Source organism: Phalacrocorax aristotelis, chromosome 11, assembly GCF_949628215.1.
Source record: "Phalacrocorax aristotelis chromosome 11, bGulAri2.1, whole genome shotgun sequence".
Taxonomy (NCBI): Eukaryota; Metazoa; Chordata; class Aves; order Suliformes; family Phalacrocoracidae; genus Phalacrocorax; species Phalacrocorax aristotelis.
The window spans coordinates 10,780,848-10,807,573 of NC_134286.1; the positions used below are offsets into that span (position 1 = coordinate 10,780,848).

The 26,726-nt window shown below is 48.3% G+C and overlaps 1 protein-coding gene and 1 long non-coding RNA gene across 10 annotated transcripts; both read right to left on the reverse strand.

Moving 5' to 3' along the window:
- Positions 1 to 396: 396 nt before the first annotated feature.
- Positions 397 to 10,296, reverse strand: LOC142063289 (uncharacterized). 2 transcript variants are annotated; one of them, XR_012662727.1, is made up of 3 exons: positions 10,052 to 10,296; positions 2,401 to 7,571; positions 397 to 665 (listed from the first exon to the last, which is right to left on the reverse strand). It is a non-coding gene; the product is annotated as an uncharacterized LOC142063289 (long non-coding RNA). The 2 variants fall into 2 exon arrangements; XR_012662726.1 differs by having other exon boundaries at positions 2,401 to 10,296.
- Positions 10,297 to 12,563: 2,267 nt separating this feature from the next.
- On the reverse strand, positions 12,564 to 25,993 carry LOC142063290 (UAP56-interacting factor-like). 8 transcript variants are annotated; one of them, XM_075106866.1, is made up of 9 exons: positions 25,839 to 25,993; positions 21,323 to 21,466; positions 17,805 to 17,947; positions 15,666 to 15,793; positions 14,758 to 14,839; positions 14,241 to 14,281; positions 14,080 to 14,154; positions 13,502 to 13,613; positions 12,564 to 12,753 (listed from the first exon to the last, which is right to left on the reverse strand). In XM_075106866.1, the coding sequence occupies exons 1-9, from the start codon at positions 25,924 to 25,926 to the stop codon at positions 12,658 to 12,660; spliced, it is 909 nt and encodes a 302-aa protein (XP_074962967.1). In that variant the 5' UTR covers positions 25,927 to 25,993; the 3' UTR covers positions 12,564 to 12,657. The 8 variants fall into 8 exon arrangements, with proteins under 8 accessions (XP_074962967.1, XP_074962965.1, XP_074962966.1 ...); XM_075106864.1 differs by having other exon boundaries at positions 14,241 to 14,284; positions 25,839 to 25,992; XM_075106865.1 differs by having other exon boundaries at positions 14,758 to 14,842; positions 25,839 to 25,992.
- Between the last annotated feature and the right edge of the window lie 733 nt (positions 25,994 to 26,726).

A 26,726-nucleotide genomic window follows, 5' to 3' on the forward strand; every position in this document is an offset into this window, starting at 1 on the left:
TTCATGACACGTTCCCTTTTTCAAGCCTAACTATTCATGTAGCTGCAGACTGTGGGACTCCGAGGGTGACCCTGAGCACTACCTGATCGATTAGATGTCATCTTCCTTGTGGCAAAGGGCCAAGCTCTGCCTAGCGGATCCCATGCTTTAAGCTGTAGCTCCACGGGTCCCAGATGCCATCTGCAAGCCAGGAGAGGTGCTTTGCAACAGAGTCAGGACAACACAGAGCCCTGCAGTTTGTGCATTATTTCCTGCCCCGGGGGGTGCTACAGGGACTGAAACCACTCCTGGCAGACCTGGCTGCTAACCAACTTCCTTCCATTGATTAGATGAAACAAATAAACTCATGCAACTGTTGTAATAAGGTATCTGAAGGCAAACAAGGCTGCTAAGCAATTAGTGTCCAAACCATGCTTTATTAGTCCCTTGGGTACATCTTATTACTGAACAAAGCAGAAGATGTCTCTGTCTGGGTATTATATTGGCAGTGTGCAGTTCTGATCTGATTTGGGCTGGTGCAAGGCAGGAGGAGTAGGGCTCTTAGATGATCATTTCCAGGCCATGTCTGGGGAGAGAACATCTCTTGCTCTCACTGCAGTGGTGACAGGTCTGGGTCGTGCAGGCAGTTTGTGCTGGCAGGGGAGGGCAGGAGAAGAGCGCTCAGTCTGTAAGCAGTGCAACATCGAGAGCAGCAGTTTTTATTCTGGATTAGCTGTAAAAGATAAGGCACAGATAAAAGGCAGTTTTGTGTAGACTCTTAGACACACACTGTGGATCTTAAAGGCTTTGTTACACAGTAAAATTTACAATGTAAGTGCTGCAAAACACATGTTTGTTTGGGCAGTAATTACGAGAAATGAATGGTCTGCTTCTAATAGATAATATATTTCTTAGCTAAAAATATTCAAAGCTGATCAAATGTTACCATTAAATTCTAAATCCAAAAATACACAGAATCTGAATGGGGACCAAAATCGGGCTCAGTAACTGTTGGTAAATCCCAGCAAATTACACTTCTGCGTTGAAAGGAAAACACAGGCATGCATCGGTTGGTTTTGGCAGAGCCGAAACAAATTCACTTTCTCAAATCTGCTGATATGTTTATTGGGGTAAAGTGAATGAATGCATTGCACTTGCCAATACAGCACACAGTGGCAGCAGAAGATAGAAAATTATCTGAAAAGAGATGACAGACTATTTGGCTGCATACACGGGGCTGTTACTTGACAATGAATTGCGCTTCTGAGGAAGATGAGACCCAGCAGCAAAGCTGGCTGCTGACTGTGGCTCTGGGGAAAGCGGTAGGGGACATTTTGGGGAGAGGCTGGTCACCCAAGCCCTGCAGCACCCGACGCACCCGATGGCCCTGGACCTCTGAAGAAGAAGGGAGGGTCTTTGGCCTTAATGGGTATTTCTTTTTCAAAAGCCCGAAAAATCTTTTCATCACATTTGCTTTAATTCTTATGTAGAGTTTGGGCTTGGGTGGAACAAAGAACATTCAAGAAAAGGGACAGGAACTTATGACGAACAATATCCTTTGCTTTCAGTTTTCAGCCTTTCTGTTAGCTAGAAAATAACAGATTTTTCTTGGCAAATATCAAGAGACTTTTTGTGACTGAGTCTGCTCTAATGGACATGAACTGTGTTGTGCCTCTTAGGCCTGGTGCACTTTCAGATGATTTCACCACTTTACAATTCAGCCTTTATGATAACATTTAGCACATACTTGTTGAACCATTCAGTGCAAAGGTGGCATCATGTCCAGTGAAGGGTAGCATTGTGCACAATTGATCTCTAGATGGTCTCTGTCTTACAAAAAAAAGCAAGCGAACAACACAAAGGGCTGAGATGTTGTAACTTTTTAAGGTAGGCAGTAGAAATTTTTTGACTGTGCTAATGTGATTTAGCAAATTGAGCAAACTTGCATGTGGAACTATCTTTTAGTTCTCTGACATTGTGTGGGTTTTACTTTGTCAATCGTTTTAAAAAGCAGCCAGCCATTTCTGGGAATGGGAATGCTGATTAAAAAAAAAAAAAAAGGTGGGGGGAAAGAAAAATCTTACCGAAAACTTCTATAGCTTAGTGAACATGATCAATCCAACTCAGCAAGACTAAACCAAAGAGAATTCATTGACCAGCTGATATTTAGAAAAGTTTTTGTTTAAATATGGCTAAAATGCCACAAAAATTGGATCTACTCCTGAAACCCTGACACAAGCAAAGTTCTTATTGTATGTACCTCTGGGCTTATGGTCAGACCTATTTTAACATCTTTAAAAAATGCTAGTAGAAAAGCAGAGAGTCATCAGGGCTTTTGCAGGGCTTAGAGGAATGCAGAGCAAAAACCAGTTTAAAATTAAAGTGCCTGGCCCAAAATATGTTCTTCACACCCCCTTTTACCTGCTCCTCTGCATAGTTGCATAGTCCTTCACAGATCTGCTGCTAGCTGGGTAATGGACAGGACTCCCCTTGGATGTCTCTTAATCTGCCTTTAGACAAAGGAGTTGAATGTGCTGCTCATCCATCAGCATAAGCAACCCTGAGGAGCACCAGGCACAGGGACAGGTGGCTGTGGTGCTGTAAATGTGATGTGTCACCCAGATGTGCAGAAGTGGGGGATGGCAGATGAGCTACAATCCTTGGCCCTGCAGCCTACCCTCAGTGGTGCCCCCCATCCTTCCCCTGCTCTAGGGGAGACCCTCACTGCAGTGTGGCAATGCAGCAGCTCGGCCAAGGGCCAGCCAGTACTCAGCAGCCCATGTTCAGGTCTGAATTGTGGAAAATGCAAGGTTTAACTAGCTGTGGGCAGAATCTTTGATCATTTTTACACTGCCCAAGATGTTCATCCAAGTTTGGGCAGGATGAAATTAATCGCTACTGCAAAATGATGCAGCACCTCCAAGCAGGGCCTCTTTCAGCCCATCTGACCCTGGCATACAAATCATGTTAACTCCTATAATTTGCTGAATATTCTTTGAAAAGCTTTTAAAGATTTTCCTTCACCACATGCAGAGTTACAGCTTACAGTTCCCAGCAGCTGTCAGGAAGGAGAGGACAGACAGGTACAGACAATAGCAGCTCTTGGAAGGGAGACCTGTTATAATGGCACCTGCAGAGACTGATACGATGTGGAAAGGAGCCCATAAATTGTTGCGTGGTTCTAGGACTTGATTTAATGTATACAAAAGAACCTGGAAAAAAGGCTGAATATCCCCTATCTTGTCAGGACACTGGTATGTAATAAATAACCCCTGTAAATATGTTTACCTCCTGTATTCACAGCAGTGACAGCTTCTTGATGAAACACAGCATTTTCATGAAAACATTTCTGGTTCTCCTTAAGAGCTAGGGGAAGGTTCACCTGAACAGCTGAAAAAGTAATTTGTCCATCTTTGCCACCAAAATGACCAGTTTTAATATCTGAATGAAATCCAGAATTCCCTCTCCTGGTTCTAACTGTCATCTGTCAGGATTTTATATGTAGATGACAGCTGCTTTAGCTGCTGCTAGAGACCCATGTGACAGCATTCAAGGAAAAATACTGTTTTGTTGGCAGTTTATTGCAAGTTATCAAGTGGTGTAGGTCTGGGATGCAGTAACCTCCCACAGCCCTTCCATCACCCAGCCGACTGTCTCTGATGGAAACATCTTTGGGAATCATGAATGACTGTGAGCTGGCTTTTAGCAGCTCCGTGCTCTTTCTCAGCTCTACTTCCCTCCAGCTTTCTGTGGTGGTTGGAGGTTGCCAATGTGCGTGGCTGAGCAGAGCAGGATGCCAGCAGCTGAGATAACAGAGGATCTGCCCCTGGCCCTGAGGTAGACAAAGTCCTCAGTAGCCCAGATGAGCAGGAAATTACCCAGCTATAAATCAGCAATCAGGTAAATATACCAAAGATTTCTGGTTAGATGGAGAGAGTGCTGGACTTGAGACTTCTGCAAGGGTTTTCTGCACATGGATCGGGGATGGAGCTGGGCTCTGACAGCTCCAGTAGAGTAAAGGCCTCCGTGGCAGCAGTCAGGCTGCTGGACCATGGGCCTGACAAGTCCAGGGTGGGCAGCAGCCACAGGTGCTTTCATATTATGAGCTTGATTCTGCCTTTGCCAGGAAACGGCAAGCACTGTGCCAGAGCAGAGACTGCACTCTGCCCAGACGGAGGAGTTGCTGCAAAGCAGCTAAAGAGGTCACGGTCTTCACAGCATACATGGGGACAGATCGAGAGCAAAGGAGAAGGTGGGACGCTAGTTTAAAGGAGACGAAGTGTGGCCAGCAGCTGCCTGCGCTATGGTCTGTGTGCGTGCATGGTCTGTGCAGAGCTCATTTCTAACACAAGCTGTGGCAGGATGGCTCAGAGAGAGGAAAAACTCTGCTCTGGCCCTGCCTAGGCTCTGCATGACTGCCTGGAGAAATCCTGCCTAGCCCATCAGTATACCAGTTAGCCCTCAATTCATGACTTTTTGAATATTTTGTGGCTGGCCATAGTAAGAGAGCACCTCAGCAGAGAACCAGCTTGTAATTTGAAATGGATATAAAAATGCACTTCTCTAAATACATATGATCTGTATCACCTAGCCTATTTTCAAGCAAAGACAACCACACTTAGAAAGATGTGATCAGGGATCTAATTAGAAGATAAAACCTTGCATTAAAGCTAGGTGCAGTATGGAAATTGCTATTTCCATTGAAACTGCATTTTCACATTCTGTTTGTGGCTATATTCTGTTATCGCCCTGCTTTAAAAGTGCTGCAGTTACTGTCTATTTTCATGAACACTGCTGAAGCTGATATAAACACATCACCAGAACATCTTGTATGCCGTACACAGAAGTCCCTTTTCCTTCCAGAAGTGCTGTGGTGTTTATTTGCGTCATAGATTTGTGACCAGGCACATTTAATAGCATGAATCAAAGTGCTTCTAAATGCAACGTTTGATCCATTGCACCCAACGAGGCTCTGCATGTCCATCAGTAAATCCAGGTCAACTCCAGAATCAGACCAGCATAGCCATACCTGGGGCTGTTGGTGTGTTTTTGGATTGCTGTAGAAACATAACAACCCAAAACGCTCCTTTTTTCCCCACTCGGGTTGCTTAGCAGGGATTGCAGCCACAAGCTGCAGCAAGCAGGGCGCTGGTCATCCAAATGCCTGGGCAGTGCTAGGGACCCCCTGCCCAAGGAGACCCTGGGAAAAAGGGTGTCTTTGGCACTTGCTAACGCTTAGATGCACCCGCCAGCATTTCATGGCTGTGGTGGGGTGCAAAATGCCTCCGTCTCACCAGCTTCCTTCCTGCTGCCAGTGTTTCCTAGCCTTGGAGAAGATGATCAGGGAGCACAGATAGGCAACAGAGGGGAGCTTTGTGCGAGCAGCTGGAGGGTCCCTCCTTGAGCAAAAGAGATCTCTGCAGTTCCCACAGGGCTTTTTATTCTTTTTGCTTCCTCTTGCAGTCTCTCCATCTCCCCCGACCCTTCTCAGCTGTTTGATGCTGAGGTACTTCCCTGATGGTCCTTTCCCTTTTCATCACTATCAAACAGGGGAACAAACATACGGTTTTTCCCCTTGTGTAGAGCTGGTGAACTCTTAAAAGGCTGTTTGTTGTTTTTTTTTTCTCCAGGAACCAAGATTCCTGAGGAATCTGCCTCCTCTGCACCATTCTCGTGCTGAGGTGGAGTTAGTAAAATTTTTTGCAGATGATAGCAGTTTCTCAGAAAAAGGAGCGAGTTCTGGACAATTTATAGGCTTATGCAAAAAAAAAGTAAATCAGTCTTGTTCTAGTCTCTAGCAGTTGGGACTGTGCTCTCTCTTCATTGCATAAAGTAACTTCCATCACCACTAATATGCAAATAAAGATATTTGACCTCAGTCTTTCGTACAGGGAGAAAACCCTCAGCCATGCCACATACCCTACAGCCAAGGCTTGTTGCACATCAGACTATATTTTCTTCCCCAGCCTGAGTCTATGTGGGCAAAGAAACGCACAGGCTCCTGCATACCCACAGTTATTAGAGAAGACCCAGACCTCTAAGGATGTTTCGGCCCAGTCTTTCCTCAGGTGAGGTTTTTCACAAATTATTTTGCATATTGCAGAAGTGTTGTAACTACAAAACTATAGTGATGGAAACTGGGACTCAACCGGCGAGAGCTGTTTAGTCTGTTGTTAATATATAGCAGGCAGCTTGCAGACACTGAAAGTGCAGCTAGATTCCTGTCTTCACCCAAGCATTTTCTGCATACCAAAATTAACTGTGGTCAACAAAGAAACCTTGGATTGGTTGACAGTGAAATCCTTTAAGCAAATGCACAGATGAATCATTGTGCTGGGTCTAGGGCAGGGGGAAAATCTGAATTTAGGATTTGTGCTCTCTGCAGGCCCAGAGGAAGGGTGAAACCCGGGAGCTCCTGCAGATACCTCCTTAGCAAGGCTTACTTAGTGTGGTGCAAAAGTGGCTGGTATTAAATATTGCTCTCTCAACTGGTAGTATTATGTGGTTGTGCTCCCCAGCAGAGCCGTGCTCCGTGGTATGACACAGAAGAGATGTGAGGCTCACGTATGGCAGCGGGAGCGCCGCTCCGTGAGTTAAGCTCTCGGTGCTCTGCCAGAGCATCCACGGGGTGGGGTTTTTGCATGAAGCTATGAAAAATTCAGAAACTGAAGGACTGTCCACCTACAGCTATAGCCTTCCTCATATCTCATACTTAAGACAACTTACTCAGCTACCGTGTGTTTGAGAACAGGATGTTAGGATTGGGAATTTTCCATTTGTGGGCTTTGAGGGGGGCTTTTAATAGGGCTGGGACGACTGTGCTGAAAGAGACAACTGAAAGTGCTCAGCAAAATGCAGGCTGGGAAGGGACTTCTGCCTATGTATACTCCTGAGGGGACACAGGACAGTGGGGAGGGGAAAGCCATTTCAGCAGGGGATAAGGCTGACTCAGGAACAGGCTGAGATGGCCACAGACTCATTTTGGCTGGAAGCTAGGAAGGGTCTTCAGAGTAGGCGATGTTGGATGCCCCACAGCAGAAGTGGAGGGAGAGCCTGCCTGCCTCAGGTCCTGTGGGTGCCTGTGGGTTGCCAGACTCCTTGGCTCTGGCAGCCCCTCATTTCTCCAATGACAGTCACTGGGAGGACAAAATATGTGCAGAGCTTCACCTGTTCCTGGCATTGCTAATAACATAGTAGGCTCCATGAGGTTTATGAATGCTCCTGACAAGAATGACAAGAAGCTCTGTTCCTGGAGCAGCTGGGGGGGACATTACCAGCTGCAAATAAACTCACAGGCAACATAAAGCAGCCTCCCTTCCTCTTCGGTGCTTGGTTTCACTTCCCACCCCAGCCAGGGTCCTGCCAGTATCCACACTCCATCTTCACCCCATGGTACACCTCCTCAATCCACGGCCAGGGACAGGGACATCCTCAGCCTCCAGGGGCTGGAGAGTGACAGTGCCATTGCCATCTGAGGGCACAGGGTGGGAAGCCTCACCCTGTCATCTTCCTTCTGGAGCCCTGCAAGAGGAGGGTTAATAGGTGCAGCCTGGTGCGATTTAGAGATGAAGATCCTCTTCTCCAGCCTTCACCTATGGAAAGAGCAAATCTCATGTTTCTCAGGCATATGTGCTTCTGCAACAAGCTGTAGGTATTACCACAGTGCAACAAAGTGCTGCCACAACGGCTGATGCGGGCACAAAGGTCTCCAAATGATGACGGTGGCACAGAGATTCCCACTCACAATGAGACATGACTGTGGATTAATTCTGGCCCAGCAGTGTGCTCTGAGCATTTCAGTCATGAGTCAAGCTCCAAACGTCATGAGGTTGACTTAGAAACATGACATTCCAGAAAAAATAATTAAGAGGTTCCTTGTGTTTTTGGCATCTGGGGAGCTTTGAAGTTAATCTCAAGTCACGGTCTTCCCCGCACAGCCACAGCATTGCAAATTGACTTTTTAATACAGGGAAGCTGAGATTTTCACCTCCTGACCTGCCTCCAGGAACTGGGGTTTTAACTGCAGCATTAAACATCACAGGACTTTCAGTGAAATCATGAGGGCTGGCAGCAGTCCTGACATAGCTAGGAAGGATCTGCTTTAGGACATGGCTTAATACTAAATCCTATACTTCTGATCTTGAGTGGATAAAGCCCAAATCTGATTTTTCTGTTCCTCTTGCCTCCACATTTTATCACTTTATGTTGCCTATAAAAGTGGTCAGAGTTGATGCAGATGAAGAGTAAGACTTCAGCAAATTAAACTTGCAATTGGGAAAAATAACTCTGTCTTGCAAATGGAAGTTAAAGGCCCATTAGCTGAACTCTGGAAGAAGCTACCCCTTTTCCAGGGTACAAAGCAGAGCCAAGTTTCTGCACCTAGTGCAGAGCATAGGTTCCTGACTAAATTAATGCTGGCTTGGAGCAGGGCTAGCAGTGAAAGTGGGGCATCCTGCCCATTGCAACACCTCAGCTGGAGGGGCTGGGATTGCCCAGTGCTGTCTGGGTGGATGCTGTTAGTTTTCTGGTCCTCTAGAAAGTTGCGGTAAATCGTTCAGGTTTATAGCGCTTTCCTACATCCCTTTCTCACCCGGCGCTGTGCTGGGATAGCATGCTGGTTTGTTCAGAATTGATATGAGATGTCTGGAAATAAGTTAGTTGATAAAATACCATTTGACCTTCCACAGACTGTTTTGCCCCTCCAGGTTGTTTTGCTGTCTGGGGTCCAGTTTGGGGCACCCCTCACATTTCAGTCTAGGGGTTTGTGTGCCTTTTCCCGGTTTGTTGTGACTCTCTTTTCTACTGGGTTGCTGCCTGGCAAATGCTCTTCTTGTAGCTCAGTTTATGCCAGCCCCTGAGGGCACTGCAGTGCTCAAGATGCTGTTTGGATCTCACGTTTCTCTTTAAATATTTTGCCTGTGGTTTCTGGCTGTCTGAATCCCTCCAAGAACCCCTAAAAAATAACAAGCCCTGCTGCTGACTGCAGGCTCCACCTCCACCAATGCTTCCCCCTGCACCTTCCAGTCCGGGCAGCAAGTTCATGTCCTGCCTGACTCCGTTTTGCAGCCAGTCTGACAAATGCCAGCACAAGGACCCCCATGCAATGTGGGAGAGACTGCCAGACCCCGAGTGCGATGTCTTGACTGCTGCTTTGTTACCAGGATGGATTTGACCAACAGGTCTGCTCCAAACCACACATTTTTATTCTTGAGACCCCTACTGCCATGCTGCTCCTGGGGCACCACTTTGGGACCCTGCCCTGTGCTAGCTTGGCAATATATGTGCCCCAAAATACTGGGGAGTGAACTGATGCACATTTCCTCCTGGTCATACGACACTAAAATTGGCAAGAACTGACACACGGGAAAATTCAGAGGGAAAACTGGCCTTTTACTCCCTATCTGTTAAGCTCATTAAAGGTAGCTTTTAGCAGCAAAAAAGCCATGCCATGAACAGCTAAGAAAATATCTAAAGTCAGTGCTAGTGCTTAGATGGCAAAGTCGGACCCTTGGGCATGTCCTCTTGCAGCCAGCCTTTCCAGGCGCCCTCTCTACCACTGATACATGGGCGGTGAGACCAGCTCCTTCAGAAAATGTTTCTTGGGAAGCTGTTTCATTAAACCAGTATAAATGTGCCTTTACCGTTTCCTACTCCAAGTGGCTATTCTGGGTTAAAAAGCAACAGGAATGTTAGGAATTATTAGGAGAGGAACGGAAAACAAAGCAGAGCCTCCCTATAAATCCATCTCAAATATCACATCTGCTTCAGCCCTGCTGTCTCGGGCAGATATAGCAGAGCTAGAAAAGGTACAAAGGCCACCAAAGGATGGATCAGCTTCCAGGCAGTGGACAAGTAGACACACTGAGGCTCTCCTCCTAGAAAGGTGACAAGGGAGAACACAGCACGGGTCTGTAAGCTGCAAAGGACATAAAGGAATGAATATTCACTTGTAATACTGGCCTTTGGAGGCATAGCCTAGACAGCAAGCAAACAGGAAAAAGCAATAGTGGAAGAAAACCCCCACCAAATGCTGTCAAACACAACGATACAAGCGGCTAAAGACAGAAATCACCGGTACTGTGGGTTCAGTGCAGTTTCTGGCTGGGGCCACATGCATGTGCTCGTGTCCCCGCCCGGGATGCGCTACGGGGACTCTCTTCTGGCCCTGTACTGTTGCTCCCACAGTTCTAAACTTCCCAGACAGCATCGGAGGTGTTCTTCTGGAGACGGCTTTGGCTGGCCCGAAACAGAGCGAAGATGTTTTCCAGGTGGCGCAGCCGCCCCTCCCCGGCGGCCCCAGCCGCGAGCAGCCGCCCCGGCGGGGGCTGGGCCGGCAGCCGGCTGCTGCCACCTTGCGTGCCGGGGGCGGCCGCACCGCCTGGGCGGCGCCGGGCACCGCGCAGGGACCGTCAGGAGCGGCCCGGCTGGGCACACACGTCTCCCAGGCGAGGCTCGGAGGAGCGTGCTGGGCCGCCTCAGGCGGGCCCCCTGCCCGAGGAGCGGCCGGGCTCTACGCGCGGCAGCTGGGGTAATTTTAGAGACGGTTATTCTGTGGTTTCAGTACCGCGGCAGAAGGGGGTGTTTTACGCCTGTTGGAGCGAACTGACTCTGTGCCCTTTCCCAATATGTTTTTAGCATGATGGTTAGGCTTTTTTGTTCCTTATAAATTCAGTGCCCTTCCGTGCAAAGCCTGTTTCATCTCTTGCCGCATGCAAAATCACCCAGCCTTGTGGGGGAATCAAGCTAGGAAAAAAATGTAGCTTTTACCATTAAGCCCTCAACTGTAATCTAAGGACTACTTAAAAAACACAAGGTACAGATTGCTCAAAAACATCTATTTGGAGAATAGCATCAGAGCATGCTCCGAACTCCGAGGGGATGCCGCACACTCAGCTGTTCTTTCAGGACTGAACGGCCCCATCCCTTTGCAACCTGGTTTAAGTAGTGATCCGGTTTTCTTAGCGAGACTACCGTCTTCCGTCAATATTCATAGCGGAGGTGCAAAATCAGGGAAATTGCCATTTGTGACAGTGTTCCTTGTTCCTATTCCATGACATCCGGATTATTTGCATGAAGGCGGTGATGTCTTCTCCCGAGTTCATCAACCGGGAAGTCAGCTTGCATTCATTTCACTTTGGACATACTCGGAGCCAGGGCTGCTCTGATAATTTTGCTGATAGCATTAAAGGCAAAAGAGATCATGACAAAGAAGTTACAAAATGCCTACTGAAAACCTCCCGCTGCTTCGGCTGTGCTGTGGAGCCAGTTTTGGGAGCAGCCAACTGCCTGCACGGCCAGGCCAGCGCCCCGCTGCCCACAGGTGGGCAGGAACAGGGACCATGGCCTCCCCCAGCGCGCCACGGCGGCAGCCCATGTGGCCACGTGTACTGTGCCCCGCGGTGCCACACTGAGAGGCTGAACTTGCGCCAAAAGCCTGTTGAAGGAAGGGAAATAACTGGAGGTGACATTTGACAAGTTAGTTCTTTATTCAGTGCATTGGACTCGTACATCACTGCTTCATCAACTAACAACATTTCACACATTCCTATAAAAACAACGCCGAGTCCAGTCTCTTGTTAAAAACGCTCAGTGTAAAATGTAAAGCAGTCTATCAAATATTTACTTGAATAAGTATAGCTTAGAGCCCAGTAACAGGCTGTGTCCAGTGCGCTTGGTGCTGGGTTGCAGCAGTGGGTGGAGAATGGATCAGTGGCTCATGGTTGGTGCAGGGATTCGTTAACAAATGTCTAGACTGAGCTCATTAACATCTCAGCCAATGTTTATTGGACTGCTGTAGAGCCTGGCCTCCCTCCTGCAGCTGCTAGCTCGATTATGCTGCTGCTTTGAGCATGGGTGCAGCTGCACCTACAAAATCCCTAATGCAGAACTACTGCAGCACTGGAAAACCTGATTTGGGCTGGGACAGCCTGTCTGTGCCCCGCACTCAGGACAGTCACTGGCGGCACAGCATGGCACGTCTCACCCCGTCCCTGCAACCGGGCTGGCAGCAGCAGTCAACAGCACAGCAAAACAAAGAGAAATGCAAGGCGCTCAGGCCTGACTATCGGGGCAGAGGGAGACGTTTTCAGGTTGGAGGGGTCTTACACTGCAAACCTCCAGGCAGGGATGCCTACATGCACATCAAATTGGGCAGTTAGGTGGGTGCTGGGGAATGCGGGCAGTTGGAGCATCCCTGCTCGTGCTACCGCTGGGGTATGTCCCTCAGCCCCACACATGCTCCGCTCCCCGCTCGGTCTCCCACACAGGCAGGTACAGTGTCCTCAACCCTGTCCCACCCATGTGACAACACAGGGAAAGCTCCACAGGTATGGCTTGGACCTGGTCCCCCCTCTCCTGCAGGAGTCACTCGGGGCAGCACAGAGCGCCCTGGCAGCGGCACAGGGCTGGTGCCAGCCCCACGGCTCCCTGGCAGAGCGCTCCCAGCAAATATCTCTCTGCTCATCCCCCTCCCTGCTCATGTCCCACCTGCCCTGTGCTCTGGCCCCAACTATCACCCTGCCTTATCCCTGCCCTCAATTGCTCATTCATTCTGTGTGTAAGGAAGGAGACGGCACATTGCCAAATTAGCTATCTCAGACAAAATCTATTGAGTTTTATTGAGCTGCCCATTATGGGGCCTGGACTGTTATGGGCAGTCCCTGTGATGAGTGTGCGGTGCTAAGGCATGGTGACCGTCCGTCCGGCGCTCCTGGCTGCTGTAAAGTGCCTCTTATTCCTCAGACCAGAGAACCTCTCATCCAGGGTCAGGCTGGTCTGCAGGGGAAGGGGAGAGCGAGTCAGTCCCGTGTCTCGTGGCAAAGCATGGCCAAACTTGTAGCAGGGTATTGATTAGGGCCCATCAGTCAGGACGGTGCTTCACAGCCAGTTAGTCAATTAAACCACTCAGCACACGGAGACAAGGAGCTCGACAGACTGTGTGGCTGGAAAACCTCCAAGCAGCACCCAGCCCCAAGACACCGGGCGTCCTCGGCAAGAACAGGAGCAAGCAGATGGCATTTGAGCACAAGGCATCAAGTAAAACCAAACCGTCCAGACAAGAAACACCAGCAATGAAGGAGGTGAAGCAGGATTTCTGACCTGCCCTGGGGCTCTTGGACCATACTTCAGCATTGGCACCGAGAAGGTCACCAAAGCAGAGAGAGAGCAAAGCCCAGAAGTGCTGTGTGTCTCTGAGGAGTGGGAGCCCTGACAGTGAAACAGTCCCCCTGGGGCCAGGACCGCTCACAAGGAATATCTCCCTGCTCCAAGCAAGCACATGGACAGGCCAAGAAGGACCAACACAGTGGAGAAAATTGGGCTGAGTCTGTAGTTGCTGAACAGTCTTCTCAGGTGCCTTCAGTTTTGTGAGCAACCTAGCCAACACAGCTACGGGACTTTCCTCTCAGGTTATGCTAGATAAACCCAACTGGCAGCACCAAAAACCTGAGTGTGATGTTAACAGCTTAGTGGCAGGGCTGCTGCAGGGTACAAGGTGCCGCCTGTCCCGTTGACAATCCTCTACCTGGTTGGCCATCGCACGGAAGTTGAATCTCAGCAGCACCCCCTTGGGCTGGGGCTTGGCCGCCCGCGGTGGGGGCCTCTGGCTTCGCAGGAACGGGCGCTTGGATCCAGGCCTGGGGAAAGCACAGATCTGCAGTCACTCAGGACGCTAAGGCAGCTCGCTTCCTATTGTCTGCAAACCAGCAAGGAGTAAGGGAGACACTGCATGCCCCATACGTCCCCATATGTGCCCCCTTCCAGCCTCCGCGCTCCTCTCACATAGTGAGCGTGCGGGGTCCCTTCGGGGCGTGCAGTGTTTCCCCTGTGACACCCCACAGCAAACACAACCAGCCTGCCACCTCCCACACACTGACGGTGCTTCCATTTCTCCTTACTCTGGATAACAAATGAGCCACACAGTAATTACCGTCTCCTTTCAGATACTCCGGGAAGGGAATGAGACATCATTTGCTAACCATTTTGGGTCTGAACCATTCATTGCGCGTTTGTTATAGAAGTGGTGAAGCTGCAATAATCCTAAAGAGATTTGCAATGGCTTTTGTAGGGCTCCCATCCTAACAAATCACTGCATTTACTTACATGCCAGTCTGGCCTGCCTGGGGATTAGCCACAGAAACCGTCAGAACTGCCCCAGGGCTGGGTTTCACTTGCCACCTGCCGAGACAGGGAGATGCATCCAGCTTCAATTCAAGCATGAAAGAGCACATCGTGTTTGCAGCGTGCCTTTGTTCATCAATTACCTTCTCATCCTTGGTGGTTTTCCTTCTCCATTTGCATTCATCTGCTGTGAAATATATTTTTTTAAAAATTACTTAAAGAATTAGCTCTCAGAAACAATGATTCCTTTTCCAGTATTTCATTTGGTGTGTTCAAATAGCCCTTTCCTTGCATGTTGTCAAAAAAATTGCTAATTCTGGGTTGCCTGCTGGCACAGTGATCTGTATGGGGTGGCTTTACTTTCCCCTGCTTGTGCTACTATATAAGCTGCAAGGTTTACTTTTACCACCTGCCCAGGTTTTCTTTTCCAGCTGCCACAATAATCATAGAATGTTCTGAGTTGGAAGGGACCCACAAGGATCATTAAGCTGTACTAAAAATTGCCTGACCTGCAAATATTTTCCTAGGAATATATTCCTTGTTAAAGTCATCCATCTCTCCCAGCTACTTTTGGAAGCAAACAAACAGCTGGACAAAGGCTGGTAAAACTGAAGGCTTCTCACCATCAGCAGGTTGCAGAAAAAATGTCTCGATACTGACCCTTCTCTGGAAGTTGGCTTTGGAGAACCGCTGCTGCATCCGCTTCTGTTGGAAGGCTGGTCCTCTGTTTAGCAGAAAAGGCCTGCTGGTAAAGGAGGAGAGAGAAGACATAGATTAATATGATACCAGGACTCTTCTGATGTTTAATGCTGAAATACCTAGCCCAGTGTGGTATTAAAAAGTAGTATGAGAATCAAATGAGGCTGCGTGTTACCAAGTTTAGTCCAACAGGTTTTTGCTGCCAGCAAAGGGTTTCAGAGAAACTAATTTTTCTGTTCAAATGAAACAACAGCTTGTCTTTGTTCTGAATTCTGCTCACAAAAAAAAAAAAAAAAAGATTAAAAATCGTGGAAGGAAATCGTAGTGAAAAATCTGGTCAGAAAGGACCTCTGGAGGTCATTCAGTCACTGCTCTACTCAGAGCAGCAAAAGACGGGATTGCAACGGAGCTTCCTTTTGAGCTCGGTGAACAGAAGGTCCGCAATGAGACAGGCACCAAGACTGCGCCCAGCAGCCTGCCTTCGTCACAGCTCCTGGGGCGCAGCGTCTGCTCCTGCAGCCCCTTACTGGGACAGACTCCCTCTCCCTGCCTATCCCTTATGGCTGGAATCTATATTTCCTGCCATTATGAAAATAAATGCTATTTATTTTCAAGTTTTCCCCAAAGTGACAGAGGAAAAGTTTAATAAAAATACAAAGGTCATATTTTCTGTGCTTTCTAAAATAAAATGACGCATCTAATATCTGAATTATTAACTATCAGCACAAGGTTGTTTGATTTCCAGGTGCTTTTCTAACGTTGCATGAGCACATGGCTGTAGCTACTCCCAGCAGGCACAGGCTGAGAGCAGAGCCTCTGGAGCTGCACAGGGCAAAACCAAAAAAGCCCAGAGTTACCAAAGATTTTACCTTCTCCCCGGGGCGTGGGTGCTGGCAGCAGCTGCTCTGAATCTCCTGGGGCCTGGGGGTGGCCGTCGCCGTCCCTCTGGCTGCCCGCTGCTGCTGCTTTTGGTGAAAGCATCGTTGGTTTTGTTGCCCTGAAAGAGCAGTGAGACCTCAGCAGTTGCCACCCGCGCCGCAATCTCAGTGCATGACGAGGGAGCGAGCGTGAGAGATGTCACCCAGCCGTCCTTCCCTCCACCGACTGCCACTGCCTGGAAAGCCAGTGCATTTATTTGGCATTTTCTTTGGCTCTGTCTAGGGGGAAATCCAGCCTGCTCCCAAGAGCAGGCAGTGATTGCTGACACTGCAGCGGTTTTCTCGCTACTCTTTGACATGTTCAGCACCACTTGCAATTGCTTCCAAGGGGGCTCAGCCCCACGCTGTGTGCTCGGCATTCCCTGTATTCTCATTCCCAACTGTTCTGCCGTTGCAACTTCTGCAGTCTTGCAACAGAACAACCCTGCTCTGCAAGTGCTTTTTTCTTTTCTCCTTTGACTTTCTTGATGGGAAACTGATTCCTTGCTAAATCTATTAAAACCTGGTCTTTTCCATGGTCTTTTATATCTATAGTAGCAATATTTCTACCAGGCAGTCTTGCTGTAGTCTCAACACTTGGATTTAGTACACACTGTTGCCAACAATCACTATGTGTGCCTCGGTTCCTGGGCATGAAACTACAAGTACCACAAAGAATGTTTCATTCCAGTGGTGCAGAAATACAAAAAAAAAATTAGTCCATGAAGAGCAAATCTCTAACAAGCCAGGCATTATAGCTTTGCTCAGGTTTTTTTTTGGTTATTGACTCTTTCTTGTTTGGACACGTATGTTGCCTGGTCCCAGCCCTGAAGCATGAAGCACATCAGAAGACCGCTCAGCAGTGTAGGTCCTCCTGCAGTCACTTATACAAACTGCCACAGACTCTGTCCCATTTATTTCTGTGGGATGACCACCATCACTGTTACTATCCACTAACTGCGATGTTTCCACATTCTTCCCACTTGGTTTATTTCTGCAAAATGGAAGCTACTGTAGAATTATGCCTCCTAGCAACTGCTTATTACTTTCTGTTAATACCCAGCCACACTCAATATCTGAGTCATTGCAGTCTTTATCTTCAGGAATAACCACACTCCATGCACATGCATGCTCAGTTTAGGGCTCTCTTATTCATACCCCCAGGACACAGCCATTAAATGTGCCACCATGTTCGCCACTTTGCTGTTTTTTAAAAAGTTTGCTGAGCTTACAGGGCCTCCTAATTGAGTGGATTTCCATCTGTGCGGAAAAAACCAACCCCCTCTCACAGAGGACTATATACCTGCTTGATTTACAGGTTCTACACCACACCAGTCTAATATTAGTGATACTCAGAAGAAAGTTGTAAGAATTACTTTACTGGTGGACATGTACCTTCCTTCCCATCTCTTTAGTCTTAAATATAACTCAAAAACCAAATGAAAATATTTCAATCTTTTTTTTTAAGTGTTTTTGAGCAGAGACAAGACTTAAACATTTAAACTTGAAAAAGGGAAAGCCATGAATGAAAAAGAATGCATTTTACACTGAAGCACGTGGGCATCTGACCCATGGCTGTCACGGTACTGGGAATCACTGTCTCAGGGGGGACACCCACTTGCTAGTGGAAAGCATGTCTCTGAACCAAAGCCACCTGAAGTCAACAAAAATCTGTCCTTTGACTTCAATGGACCTTGGAAAATGCTCTGGATGGAGGACAAATAATGGTGAATCTTAACATACCTCCTCTAAATTATAATAGTAAGATGCGATGACATGGAATTTGGTTTTATGGAAATATTTTTAAATCTTTTAAGAACACATTTTAAAATAATATTTTTTGTAAAACCCACGGAAACAGATTCAGTAAAATTATGAAAAGTCATAAGCTTATAAAATCAACTGGAAAATTGCTATTTTATATGCATGTGTGTCTGTACTCACCTATGCATACAAATGCTGTGAACAGGCATATAAAAGATGGTGCCTGTAGATTTTTTATGTCTATTGTTCTTTGGGGTGATCCAGGATCATAAAATCCAGATTTCCACATGACATTTGGGAACAGCTGTACCTTTCTTACCCCCCTACCTCTTGGGCTGATGCCTGGCGATTTAAAGGGCTCACTCCATTTAATGCGGCAGCTGCTCTTCTCCTGGGACCAGGCACAGTATTCCTGAATTGTCTCCGATTGTATTGTTGTTGTCCAAATCCTCTTCTAAAACGGTTAGGTCCTATGAAAATAAATCTTATTTTAGCATCCTTCAAAACTCGATCTATGCTTACAGTTTTGTAAATGGATTACAAGGGTAACTTAATATTATATAGCAGTATCTATATAAATAGTGATGTAGGAATCACATTAATTTATTCCAGAAAAGTAAATTAATTTTGCAGATTATTAAATAATTTATCTTTCCAATGTCTCACTAACATTCTTATTATATGTAGGACTGACAAACACATTATATGATTTGAAAGAATATAGAAGAGAAAAGGCTTCCACAATTCTGATTCCTAATAAAGGCAGGAACACTCGCATCAGGAAACCTGTCAATCTGCTGTCAGAGCTCACATTGCTATGAATTAACTGTGAAATGGAAAAGTCCTTTTGATACAGATACACAAGTGACTTGAGCCAGCCCCACAGCAGCCTGGAATCGCTCTGAGTGCCCACATTATAGCACTTGATAAGTGAAGACTGGACCATAATTTATAGATCTGTATATACATATTTTGTATATATATATATTTTGTATATATATATTTATTTTTTTAGCTTGATATATCCTTACTGCATATATTGAAGGGGGCACCTTCTGCTGCTGTTTTACATAACTGCACAGTACGTACACACCAACAGCCCATCCTGCATTTAACAATTTCCCCTAAGCCTGTTTATGATTTTGAAGTGTGCTGATGTGTCAAGCGAGAGCAAAGCACTCCGTCAGATGGAGGCACAGTGCATTAAAAACTAATTACTCCAAATGATAAACTTCTGTAGTCATAATGAATTAGACATTTTCCGAGTTGCTATACCAGTGAAATGTGCACACATACTCAGAGGGGTGTATAAATCAGGCATAAAGCAGTGCATGGCAGAGGGCAGCAAGCGTGCGGTTAAATGCCTGCACCATACAGCAGAACCTCACTGATACAGACCGCAGAGCCGTTAGACACATGTATTGATCCCGTACCATCGATTTCTACATCACAGCAATTTATAATGACTTGGAGCAATTAGAAATGAAGTGTTCTGAGGCAGTGGTGACATTGCTGTCAGGGGCCATCACCACAGTGATTAATGAAGGCTCCAGCCTCAGGGTGTAACACTGGCCAGCACCAGCATGGGCTGGTTACACTGGAACACAAGTGAAGATGATTTGAGCTGCTCTGGCTCTAAAACAAAAGGGCATGAGGGCATGCCCATGGGAAGCACCTCCCGAAGAGCACGTCGGGGTGCTTCACTCCCTACAGCCCGAGGTACAGGTGGGGAACACTCGCAAAGATGCAACACTGTTCACAGGCTCTGTGGGGCCAGTAGTTATTTTCTTCGCAAACAATGCCCTCTCACTGCAGAAGTGCAGGTGTGTACATGTTCCTCTCCTGACAAACACTTGAATTTTGGCAACCTGTGTGTTTTTGACCAGTCATGGTCCCACTGTGTTTAATGGCCCTTTTTTTCCTCCTGATTCTGTCCCCCGTTTGTTTTTCCCTTTTTTGTTCCCTTCAACAACCACCCTGGGCTTGCCCCTCTCTCTCACCCGTTTGCCAGACCACTCTCCTGCTGGCCACCAGGCCTTCCAGCACAGCTCTCCTGCACCCCAGAGAGGGCATCTCCTCTGCAGCAAGACAGACAGAGCTCAGCTGCCTTTCCTGGGGATTTCATCGGTGCAAGGGGAGGGACTGATGTAAAAGGCAGCCCTGACTAGAAAATCATGCCCCTGCCAGTCAGTTCCTATTACAGAGCCTCTGCTCAGCAGTGCACTCAGGCAGGCCTCAGCCAGTGTAAATAACTAACGACAGAGCCATCAGCCTCCAAGGGGTACCCCGTGTACAGCAGCTGGGGACCGAGGCCTCGGTCTGTCACGTGTACCCTGGAGTGTGACACACGTGAGGCTCCATCTCTGCAAAAAGTCTGGCAGGTATTTATTAATGAAAGAACATTTGAATAAAACCCCACAGCATCAGCAGCTGGGGAAGAGCCCCACTTTGTTTGGGTGGATGCTCAGGGCCTGGTACTGAGCACACCTGAGGCACCTCTGCCCAGCAAGTACAGTCTGGGGACAAGCTCCAATGTCTGACAGACTCTTTTTCTGAGGAGATTTGAAATTCAAATTTCTTGTCATTAAAAATCATCTTTCCCCCACAGGGGAGATGGTTTAAGCCATATTCCAGGAGAGATAACAACACTTCGCATGCATGAATTCTCTTGCTGGTTTAATCAGTGTAATACCCTTCTCCATGCTCTGTCATTACCATGCTAGCCTGTTCTGATCGTCATTTTGATAATGGTTATCATGTCTCAGCCCAGAAGGGACTGCATTTCAGCAGGGACCAAAGTGAATTGAGCCCCCGAAGAATTACAGGCTAAATTCCCAGTCATGCTGAGCTTCCCAAAATTGTTACTGACATCAGCTCCACACAGCATGGTGAGTTCCTGTACTTTGGCAGGGCTGAATTCAGACTCAGTTAAAACCTATGAAATACTAAGACTAGCAGAAATAGTTCTATAAATGAACAGAAAAGTTCACCTTTCTAAGGAATGGCTAAAAAAAATATTTTTTAAAATTTATTTGACTCTGCATGCAGTAGTCACTTGAGCGTGCAAGAATACCAAAGACTCTGTTTTTGACAGAAAAATCAGTTTGCAAAGGGCAATTATCATCATTCTGTTTTGAACTGGAATGGTTCTTGGTAAGTCAGTATGTGGTGTAGACCAAGAACATGCGAGTGGGAGGCAGTTCAGAGACAAGCAAGATTGTTCCCAGCTATCCCACTGTCCTGATATGCCATTGGCACTCCAAAGGGAGACTGCAAAGACATTGCTGCAAACTGTCACTACAATATTCAATGAAATGATATAGCAGTAATTTTTTAAAAAAGTAGAATTTTGATAAAGATGGCATTTCATGCAGCAGATGACTTCGGTGTTGTAGATAAAAGCTAGAGGAACCAAACATAGATTAGTGTGTGATCACATGGAATTATAAAAAAAATCATCATAAAAATAGCACGGTTGGCAAAAGTGACAAATTAGCTCCAATAGCTGAGCTATCAAAGACAGTTACTGAAGGGGTAATTTAAGTGTGTTCTGGGAAAAAGAGGATTAGGAAGAGGCATAATTAAAATATGCAAAGCCAAATGGGAATATTAAGTCACTTTGAATTAGTAATTCATGAGACGGTGGAAGGGGGAGAAATGGATGAATTTATGCTCTGAAAGGGCCCTGATATTCCGTTGTTGCAGACAGAAAAGCTATTCAGAGCCTGAGTACATCTTATACACACACAGGAATTAGATAGGAGAAGCATTTAAGAGCTGTATTTTGTTACACAAATGTGTTTTCTAGCTTGGCAGGCCTCCACCATCCCAAGGTGCTCACCTACCTTGCAAATTCCTCTGCATCCAGGTGCGGAAACGGGGCCGCCCGTACCCATATGCCGAATTCCTGTTCTTGACCTGCTGCCTTCGACTGTCCCCCGCAGCGCTGGCATCTGTTTGCTCTTTCCTGTGGCGTTTTATGATGTCATCTAGGTTCAAATGGCAGAGGGGAAACCCATAAAACCTGCACTTTCTACAATCAGTAATTCCCCCTTTCAGTGCTTGCAATTGTCCACAGTAAAAATGGAGCTTGTGGCTCTGTGAGCTATGCTGGCCAGACAATAAAAGATTAAGCTTAGCTCAGAAATTATAGGACCAATTTACTCAGCTCCTGCAGGCTGGAGATTAGAGTGCAGCAAATTATTTTAAAATGTGCCACCATCCGGCACACATCCACAACGCACAGCACAGAAATTTCAGAGACACGTCCCACCAAAGGACCCAATCCTGCAGATTTCCCACAAGCATAAGGGAATATGTTTTGCAGGGACACCGGGAGCTCGGTGCTGGGCAGAGAACGTTTTTTGAGAAGGTCTGACTTGGGAGGCTGCGGGAGAGGTGGTCAAAGGGGGGAGAATGGGCAGAAGCACCCATGGGTGCACCAACACTGTGATGGCTACTCCAAGGGCTCCCCCTGCCATGCGTGGGACATGGGCACTGCCCTGTGGAGAGGACGTGTCCCTGACGTATAAACAGCACAAATGCTGTTCAGGTGACATGCAAACACAAGTGGGATGAATGTCCCCCTAGCCCCTACATTTGTAAAGGGGAGAACTGACACTTGGTGCAGTGAAGGCTGCGATGCGAGGGCTGCAAAGGGCACAGAATCTCACTTGTACAGGGCAACTATAAAGAAAGGGGACATCATGGTCCTGCAAACACTCATAGAATCATAGAATGCCCTGAGTTGGAAGGGACCCACAAGGATCATTGAGTCCAGCTCCTGTCCCTGCACAGGACAGCCCCAAATTCACACCATATCTATGAGGACATTGTCCAAGTGCTGCCTGAATATCATCAGGCTTGGCGTCGTGACTGCCTCCCTGGGGAGCCTGTTCCAGCGCTCCACCATCCTCTGGGTGAAGAACCTTTGTTGGTCACCAGAGAGGAGAGATCAGCGCTTGCCCCTCCTCCCCCCCTTGTGAGGAAGCTGCAGACCACAATGAGCTCTGCCCTCAGCCTCCTCTTCTCTAGGCTGAGTGGAGAACCAGGTGGTGGTTCTCTATGGTTCTTCCATGGTTCACCAGGCAGTTGTAGGATGGTTTCATTTCAATTCCCATCTCCTGGAGTCAGCTACCTGCATGTCTTTCCTCAGTGCTTTAAAAAAACAAAGCAAGTTTCTAGCCCTCGGTGGTATGAGGTGAAGCTTGAAGCTATAAACCTCTATGGCTCAAAAACCAGTGAGCAAATGTATGTAACACGCATGATGAATATCAGCAGTACTTTGTATTTTAAGTTCCACAATCTTCCACTCTTTATTTTCTGACTATCTGGGGTAGATGCTCCTGCTTAATTACTCAATATAGCTAACCAAAAAACAGCTGGATAAGGATGTTATCAACCGCAGAGCAAGAACCTCTTAGCTTCTGCCATCGTCTGGTGAAGCAGAGAGGGAGAATATCCCAAATACAGGCTAACTGTGCAGGGGATGCCTGCTCTCTCCTGCAAAACTTGGGTTCTCCCATATAGACCTGTCTGCACCACACCAAGGGAACCAGCTCTCGTGCTTCATGTTGAACACATCAATTCAATTTCCATGCTTGCCCCACTGCCAGCAGCAGTAAGGTATTTTGGGACCCCTGCACAGCTCTCTGCAGGCAGGAGGGTGGGCAACCAGCCAGCTCCTGCGCTGCTGCAGTACAGGTGCTGGGACCAGGCACATATGCACTCACCTCTGAGTCCCCATCGCTGCCCCACCACAGAAGGGGTATAAAACAGCTTGAGTACAGCAAAACGGACCCAGGATGTCCTGCCAATGTCCCAGGACTCCCCTCACCCAAATTTCTTATTAGGCAGCTCTGAAAATGTACTCTGCTGAGCTCTTCCATGAACTACAAGAATCTTCTCACTTTCTTCACAAGGCATCATCCAGATACAGTTCCCAAGGCACAGCACCTGTCTGAAACAACCAATTCTTTTCCCCATGATTTAGCCATTTTTGGTTTAAAACTCTATTAGTAGCACTGAGAAGATGACACAAGATTTCTCCCAAGGACATTTTGCCACTGTGCTTTACCACTTCGGGCCCAGCCAAACATCCTGGGTGCTTCCCTAGGCACTGCTGCTGTAACCAGCTGCACATCCCCTGAACTGCACAGAAGTGCTGTGTTTTACGACAGAGAGAGCACAAGGAACATAAGGGAAGGTGATAGTCCACCTGCAGTATCCACAGTGTACTTGACAGGGTTTTGAAAGCTCATGTCCACCCTGAACAAGTGTTTTTAATTCTTTAAAAACCAGCACTGGAAATTAAGGTATCTGGACGACGCACAAACTACCCTTAGGTACAGAGCTCTGTCAAGAAACAGCTTAAAGCCCCTCAGTTCTCAATGAGTTGGTCTGAAATCAAGGGGATCTTCTTAATTCAAGCTGTTCTGATGAAGAGGAAAGGAAGGCAAATGCAAAGGGAATCTCCTCATTAATTAATATTTTCTAACTATTTCTTCTTTTAACCTCAAATCTTCCAGAAAATATTTAGCAACTAATAAAGCCACATCTGTTAAGCTTAAAGCAGAATGTTTTAACTTTACTTTATCAAATTAGCAAGGAGAGAAGCATCCAAAGCAGGCCTTTTCTGAGGCAGTGGCTACTCCAGCTCCTTAATGAATCACTGGAATGGAAGCGTAGCAGTGCCATTAGCTTTCAGTGAGTGATGATCATGAACAGCACATCATACCTCCAGCACTTGTAACTTGTCATTTTCTATCAGAAACCCCTGTGTCCAAATTAATACAAAGCCCAGAGAAAACCAATGACAGCAGATGTAAGAACAGGCTGCGTGACTGCTTTTGTGATTTCCCTATCAAGTCTGCCAGGAAGAGAGCACGCTGGCAGAGGCTGGGCGATGTTCTTGGTATGAATGCGCTAATGTTCTCAGCTAAGTGTGCCTTTGTGACATGTGCTATTTGGGGCACAGGCTGTTTTGAAGCATCCCTGCTTCCTCTGTAGGGAGCTGGATGCAAGTGTCCAAGGGTGGGCTGTCTACAGCGTGAGGAAGAGCTCGCTGGGAACAGAGAGGAGACGAATGTTCCGAGACCCAGTCTGTCGCCTTTCAGAGTCTTTTTCTTTGATTGGGTATGAGTTGTTACCAGGTCTTTTGCGCCCATAAATAAGATAGGGTTAACAGAGCAGTGTAATGGAGTACTACATAAGGCTGGAAGGGATCCTGAGAAGTCATTTAACATATGCCTACACCCTCAAGGCAGAATTAGATTTATCAGGGTGGCTTTAGAGTAACTCCAGCAGTTTCCTGTGACTGCTAACGTAAGGCCCAATGTGTCTGAACGCACAAAAACAAGCACCTGACATTAAAAATGTCAGTTCTTCACTAGGGCTCTTGTTTTCCAGTTCTCTCTCCCACCCTGAGTAAGGTGGTTCTGGACTGAACATGGAGGTGGCCCACAGGAGGTCTGGCCGAGGGAAGCACTGAGGGGCAGCAAAAGCAAAGGGAGTATCACACGTCAGCAAACAGAAAAAGGGTACGCAAAACCATCAGAAAAAACTGTTCGGAAAAATTCAGGGCCCGCTATTGCTGTAAAACCTCATAGCACCATTAAAATAAGGGTGCATCAGCCACGGGATCAGTTCGAGTTTGCAGTGGAAAATGTTCTGCTATTCCTGACAAGTGGCTCATTGCTGGGAAGAAATGACATAAGGTTTCGGTTGGGAAGCTGACCCAATAAGAAAAGGTGCCGGTGGACTCTCCTTATGCAGCAGAGATGCCAACACGATAATCCACCAAGAACTATCGTCCAAGCATTGGAGCGCAGGCCTTCAGAGTTAATAAAAGGGCAGCTGTTTATGTACAGTTCAGATATCCAGTGCCAGAGTAATGGTGAGCATCACGAGCAAGCTGCTATAAATAGCCTGCACACCCGAGGATATGTCTCGTATCTTTATTTCAACAGGGGGCTCCTTTCTGTAAGCCTCTCCCAACCCGCGGCGCTTGACACTTTCCCCTCCGAAGTTACCGGGTGCTGCCAGCAAAGCACAGAGATGGTTTGAAGCTGCCGTTCCTCCCCCACCCCGCCCCGGCTATTTCTTCGCCTTTTCCTGCCCGGTCCCCTTCCCCGCAACCGGGGCCGGGCGTACCGCGGGGCACCCGCACCGCGGACCACGCCACGCTCCTCGGCCCGGCTCTACCCGCCCCGCCGCGGCACGTACGAGCACAGACCAGCCCCCCGGGCCCCGCCGGGCGCGCGGAGCCCCGGGCCAGGCCCTCCCGCGCGCCCCGGGCCGCCGCGCCCCGCCCCGCCCCGCCGCCCCCCGCCCGGGCAGGGACCCTGGCCCCGCCGGACCTACCCAGGGACATATCAATCTCCTCGGCTCCCGGCTGCGGCCCCGCCGCGGGGACCGGCCCCGGCCCCGACTGCGGCCCCGCCGCCTCCATGGGCTCCGAGCGCGCACGGCCGCCGCCCCGCGACGCCCAGTGCGCCTGCCCGGAATGTGCCGGCCCCGCCGGCGGCACCCCGCGGCGGCACCGCCACCGGCGCGGCCACCCCGCCCCGCCACCGGCACGGCCACCGGCACGGCCACCGGCACGGCCACCCCACCCCGCCCTGCCACCGGCACGGCCACCCCGCCACCGGCACCGCCACCGGCACGGCCATCCCGCCCCGCCCTGCCACCGGCACGGCCACCCCGCCACCGGCACCGCCACCGGCACGGCCATCCCGCCCCGCCACCGCCACGGCCACCGGCACCACCACCACGACTGCCACTCCGCACCGGCACCGAGTCCAACCCCCCTGCAATGAGCAGGGACATCTGCAACTAGATCAGGTTGCTCAGAGCCCCATCCAGCCTGGCCTGGAGTGTCTCTAGGGATGGGGCATCTACAACTTCTCTGGAACCTGGGCCAGTGCTTCACCACGCTCACTGTAAAAATTTTTTTCCTTATATCCAGTCTAAATCTACCCTCCTTTAGTTTAAAACCATCACCCCTTGTCCTGTCACAACAGGACTTGCTAAAGAGGTTGCCCCCATCCTTCCTCTAGTCCCCCTTTAAGTACTGGAAGGCCGCAATCAGGTCTCCCCGCAGCCTTCCCTTCTCCAGGCTGAACAACCCCAACTCTCTCAGCCTGTCCTCGCAGCAGAGCTGCTCCAGCCCTCGGGTCATTTTTGTGGCCTCCTCTGGACCCGCTCCAACAGGTCCATGTCCCTCCTGTGCTGAGGGCTCCAGAGCTGGAC